Source organism: Sparus aurata, chromosome 18, assembly GCF_900880675.1.
Source record: "Sparus aurata chromosome 18, fSpaAur1.1, whole genome shotgun sequence".
Classification (NCBI taxonomy): domain Eukaryota; kingdom Metazoa; phylum Chordata; class Actinopteri; order Spariformes; family Sparidae; genus Sparus; species Sparus aurata.
Window position 1 is genome coordinate 29693147 of NC_044204.1, and position 6000 is coordinate 29699146.

At 44.2% G+C, this 6000-nt stretch overlaps 1 protein-coding gene across 1 annotated transcript in view; it reads right to left on the reverse strand.

The window, feature by feature from the left end:
• The window catches only part of LOC115568912 (dystrophin-related protein 2-like), a 15747-nt gene extending 10343 nt beyond the window's left edge, over window positions 1-5404 (reverse strand). The window contains exon 1 of the mRNA XM_030396653.1: window positions 1867-5404. Coding sequence (XP_030252513.1) covers window positions 1867-1943 — 77 coding nt within the window. The 5' untranslated portion in view covers window positions 1944-5404. The remainder of the gene's footprint in view (window positions 1-1866) is intronic.
• Between the last annotated feature and the right edge of the window lie 596 nt (window positions 5405-6000).

Consider the following 6000-nt stretch of genomic DNA (forward strand, 5'->3'; position numbering starts at 1 on the left):
AGAGAACACTGCAGTGTCACAACACCGACAGGATTCATTCTTTTGATAAAAACTGAACTGGGTCAAGGTTTCAGACACCCAAAGGCCACAAGTGTGTGTGTGTGTGTGTGTGTGTGGATGTAGCAATGTGTCGCCGTGTGTGTGTGTGTGTGTGTGTGTGTTGAAAGGTCACGTCCCAACTGAAGACAAGAAGAAAATTATTCATATGAATCATTCGCACAAAGGTCCCCTCTGGTAACCAATTAAGAGGATAGGGGGAATGAATTTGATTCATTTATGCAGAGCGCTCGACCCTCTCAGCCATGAGGACGCGATGCATTCAAATAACATAAACATCCGAACTAATGTACGTCAGAGATGCGTCACACTTCTAGCAATCCATAATGAAGTCTTCCTGTCTCTCCTGAAGGGCACAAACAGACATACATATAACTAGTTACTGTTATTGGAAATAAATAACTTACCTTTCAGTATTACTGTCTGGGGATTATAAAATGGAAGAGGGAAACAGTGTTTCTCTCTTATATCTTTAGATAAACCTGCTCACTTTTGACTATAAAACCTTTTGCTATCATTCAAAAACTTTAATCATCATTTTTCCTTGTGTTTTTCTGTTCAGATCTGTTTAGAAAACAACTTTAAAAAAAAGACGCCTCTCACTGCAAAAACCGAGCTTTGTCCGACCGTCAGAGGCTTCAAATCTAGCGTGAAAACAAAAAACAGAAAACGTCGGGGGACGCTGTCAGGCTGTAGGCAGCAACATAACCAAAACAAACACAGCCGACAAAAGCGGTCGGGAAGAAAAGAAAAATGTGTCTGGTGTCAAAAGGAGTTGTGTTTTTGTTTGACAGAAGAAGTTGTCAGACGGTGAGCGATGGACTTTGCAGGACAATATTCACAACTTTGCTGAAAAGAATCTCAGCAAAGTAATCAGACTATTACGAACTAAAGAAATAGAGGTTATCCAGACACAAATCAAAACTTTACGACCGCTTCAAAATGATCGATTTATTCTCCGGTTCTTACAGTTTCTGTGAAATGTTCGCACGTTCTTTACTCAGTACAGATACTCTAAAAGTTTAAGCACTCATTCCAGCTCTTTATGCAAGTAAAAGTCAGGAAGTACAGGCTCTGAAATGTTCTCAAAGTATAAAAGCAAAAAGTTTCCCTCTGAAAGACATTTCCACTGAACTGAACCTCACGTCATATTAATATAATTCAAAGACTATTAAACTTAAAGGTTGACTGAATTGGATTTGTGGGAACTGTTCGTAAACACACCAGATAGATTGTTGGTTGCTGATTGTCATTCCCTGAATGTGACATACCGAGATTTTGGGGTTGGTTAAGTGTCCAGAGCGGCAAAAACATGAGAAAATAAGAAAATCCAGGCAGATACGAGACACTAACCGACCATTTCTGTCTGTTAGTGTATTGTTACGTCTTTTACGTCGTCTTGTCTCGCTACGTCTGCTTGTGTGATACGCATCGATAGGTCGGAGTCAGTCTTGTGATGTTGGGAAGGCGGCCTGCAAAATAAATCGATAATAATTCCCCTGAAATGCTTTAAAACTAAAGTGACGAGCCTGTTGTGCTCGACATTTCTGTTAAAATGTAGGGTGTAAAAGTAAGAAGTTTTACGGTAACAGAGTTTTTGTACTTTGGACCATCTTTGCTGTCAGGTGTGCACACACAGAATATTTTCTTCCTCTGTGTTTACTCTCTGCAGAAGGTTTGCAAATGGAAGCAGATAAACCATAAAGACTGTAATGCCTCCAGATAAACACACACACACACACACACACACATTCTGGGGAGCTTTACTGATAGAAACCAAGACTCACCGACACGCTCGTGTTTACAGACCTGTTCTCGTTCTCCAGGCGGGCCAGGGTGCATTGGAGCTGCTCCTTGTCCTGGTGCTCCAGGTGGGCCAGCAGCATGTGCTGTCCGCAGGGTGAGTCATGGTCCAGGGCTGGGCTGGAGTGACGCAGGAGGTACTGATCTTCATCCCTGAGTCCCCCACACAGGAGACAGCACACTGAGCCACCAGCACACAGCCACCAGCAGCACAAAGCAGAGCCAAGGACGGCGTGGGACGGCAGACAGGCCAAAGCGGGGCGGGGACGGGACGCAATCAAGCAAGACTGGACAGAACGGGATGGGACACTGTGGCGAAGGCACTGCGCCAGGTTCACGGGCCAAATATTAAATGTTCTGTAATAAACCGGGCTTAACACACCATTAAAAAAAAAAACCACACACTTAGATGTATTAAAAATGGAAGGTGGATCGTCATGGATAAACAATAATAAACACTTTACTGACTATGAAAGAGAAAAGTTAATGTGCAGATCTGTGCGAGAAGTCCTGCGGCTGCAAACACATTTAATGCGTCTGTGAATGTTTGGCAATTATTTTAATGGAAAGACAGCTGTTTGTCTATTTATATGTTGCCGTAATGCTTCGTGCTGTGAACCAAACTCCTTTACTGAGCCAAGTTAAAAGCCAGTTATAGCTTTGCATTGTAATGCCAGATTATACATCACGGAGGTATTAATGAGCCAGACTTAGTCAAGCAGACTGGTTTTGTTAAAAAATGGACAGGATCACATCTCATTACTGTCAGATCTGTTAATCAGAGCGCTTAGATGCATCAGCGGGTCGTCAATAAACCGGATATTACAGGTATTCCTAAACAAGACGTTTTTTATTTCATCCAACTGATGATTTATTTACCTCTTTTACTTTATGACAGCAACTTTTATAGTGATTCTGGTGAGAGACAGTTGATTGAGTCTTATTCCAAAGTCATCAGGTGTTGACACTCTTGGACCTGAACCTGATTAACCCATAATATTGATATCTGACAACCTGGGAGTGAGACTGAACCGGCATCCTTACGCCGCCGATCGCTCGGTGTCAGCTCCAGGCCCAGCTGAGGATAAGTGGTTTACAGATGGACTGATGGAGACTCAACAATAACCTTTAATAACCTTTCTCCAGGAAGTTACATAGTGTTGCTTCAAGTAAATCAAGTTTTTAATCACAAGTGGGTCAAAAATTATCCACAGGCATTTCCATGAAAATTTAAAGGGGAGGGAACGGCGTTTGATTTTTAGATGTTGAGAATCTTTTAAATGTCTTTACAGGGTGCTTCTGTCGGCACTGGAGGAATTAAGAGATCTCTTCTTCTCATGAGACCATGCGCTCAAAAGTCGGGTTAAACTTGTTTCGGGCTCTTTATCCTCCGTAATCTGGATGTTTTCACAGGTCAGGCCTTCAGTCTTGACCGGCGAGTTAAGCGATGGTTTGTTTCTGTTTCCTCAGGCCCACTGTGCCAAAAGATGATTATTATTCATGTATATATTTTTTTACCTTTTCTTAGCAGGACTCACATAAGCCACTTACACTTGGCTCAAAGTCCTCAGAAAGTTCTCACATTAGACAGATCCTTATGTCTTTACGCTAGCTGCACATCAAATTCAGAATCCAATGCAAGATCTTTGTAACCATGTTTAAAGCCTCGCACGTCCAGACAGCTGATTACATTATAATACACTGCCGCCTTATAATACAAACAGGAGTCTGAGGCACTTTGATCAGGGTTGATCTGTTCTTTGCTCCAGACATAAGACAGAAGGAGACGCTGTCCAACTCTCTCTGCCTCTGGACTTTTGACACCATTTGTTTTTTGTTTTTGCTTCATTTTTGTTTTGGCGGGTTGTTTGCATTTAATGCTTTTAATCACTTGTGCTTTTTTATTTCTCTGTGAAACACTTCAGTCGTCTGCGTGTAAGGGTGAAAAACACGAGCAAACTACGAGTGCGTCACATACCGAGTACTGTTCCCTCGGAGAGATGTGGCCGTTTCCGCCGCTGATTCTACATAACGTTTATATTTTGATGATAATTCATAGCTAGCTCACATTAGCGTGTCAACATTGCTGCTGCTGTAAATGAAATGTTGCATCCTGAAATACTTAAACTAGCCTTTTTTGAATTTTTTTTTATACTTGTGAGTTTAATGGTGTTATTATGCACATTATTATTACAAACTTGAAATAATGCCGATGCGAAATTCAAGTCTGTTGACCTCTGCAATATTACTGACCAATTTGTGGCGATGAGCAGCACCAGTGAACCCGGATCAATGCACACAGCTGCAGGGCAAAGGCTACATACACACACACGCACGCAGGCAGCATGTTTCAGGACAGGAAGCAGTGTGAAGCCAGCCAAACACCAGCTGGAGGCACAGATAGCACAGCGGCATGTACAGAGCCATGCAGCAGGAAGTACAGAGCATCACCGGCAGACGCAAGGACGGGCTCGCAGAACAAAAACAACGGGATGCAAGGGCACAGGAGCAGAGTACAGCGGCGCTGCACACAAGGGGGAAGGAGTGAGGTGTCATGCATACAAACACACGCTCATACACGGATGCAAACACTGCGCGTGCATGCACTACACAATTTTGTGACAAAGCTCCATCCGACTAGAAACTGGATACATGCACAAAGTGTCAACAAAGACATTTGCAGCAGGCTTAAGACGCACAGGTGTCGGCAGGAAAAAAGTGTTGCACTGCTTGAAGAGTAGTGAAGTCTTTGTCGTAGCCTAAAACTAGCTTTTAATGTGGTGTCAATCATAGCCTCATCTCAGAGCACACACACACACACACACACATAACACGTCTGAAAGGAAATAATGAGCAGACCCAGACGCACACACACACACACACACACCTGGAGCTCTAACAGACCAGACAACGCTTTGTACAGAGCTGCTGGGAGTGCAACCTTGGCTTTAAAACTGGGTAAAAAAACACACACACACACAAAAAAAAGAGCACCCTCTCGGAGGAGGTAGAGACGACATCAACAGCCGAACATGGATGTCCACAACAAAAATAAGACGTGGACACACACAACGCGCGATCTCAAACGGCCCTAACCCCTCCGTCTATGTGGCCCCTCGCTCAGCTTTTCACACTCGCTGTATTGGCTGCCTCATTCACATCAAACATCCCTCATTCCTCTCACAGCTGTAACCTCACCACTGCCCCGCAACACACACACACACACACACACACACACACACACACACGACTCTCTTTCCTCAGCGGGGCTTTGTGTATCTACCCACAGCCAAAGACTTCAATCACAGCGGGCGTGATGAAGGGGGACTGTGTGCACGCTGCTCGCTGTGGGTCATTTTCATTATGTGGCTGATTATTTATGCGATTACCCACTCTGTCCCGAACAGTCGAAAACACACATAAACACAGAAGCAATCACGGTATCGAGAGGACACAGTGTACACACAAACGCACAAAACATACACATAATCCCAGTGAATGGCTGCGGTTGTGGTGAGGGAGGTGTTGGTGTGGGGGTGGCAGCATACTCACAGACTTTCATCAGGAGACAGGCTATCCGTGAAGAATGAACAATTCTGGCTCTCCATTTCTGCCAATCTGTGGATATATATACACACACACACACACACACACACACACAAACACACACACAGTACGACAGCATGCACACACACGTATGCATACAAACAAACACAGAAAAGAGAAAAACAGGACACAGTGGATGAGCCGGAGCAAATGTGGGAAACAGCAAAAGCAGCACGCTTTATACCGTCACACACGGGGGAAATATGTTTCCTGAAACACAAGATCAAACAAACACGCAGCACACTTCAAGCTCCTGAGGAGTGTGGATAGGACCTGTGGCCTTTTAGTGTTAAGGACTGAAACTGAACAGCAAGCAGTCCACAAACACGTACGGACTGCAGAGTGGCAGCCGTAAACGTGTCCGAGAGGGGAGGGAGGGATAAAGTTCTGATAAAATACTGCTCACTGTCTGCCAGCGTGCAGCCGATAAAAAAAGTCTTTCAGAGATGCGCTGTTATCCAGCACCATGGACAGCAACTGTGTGTGTGTGTGTGTGTGTGTGTGTGTGTGTGTGTGTGTGTGTGTGTGTGTGTG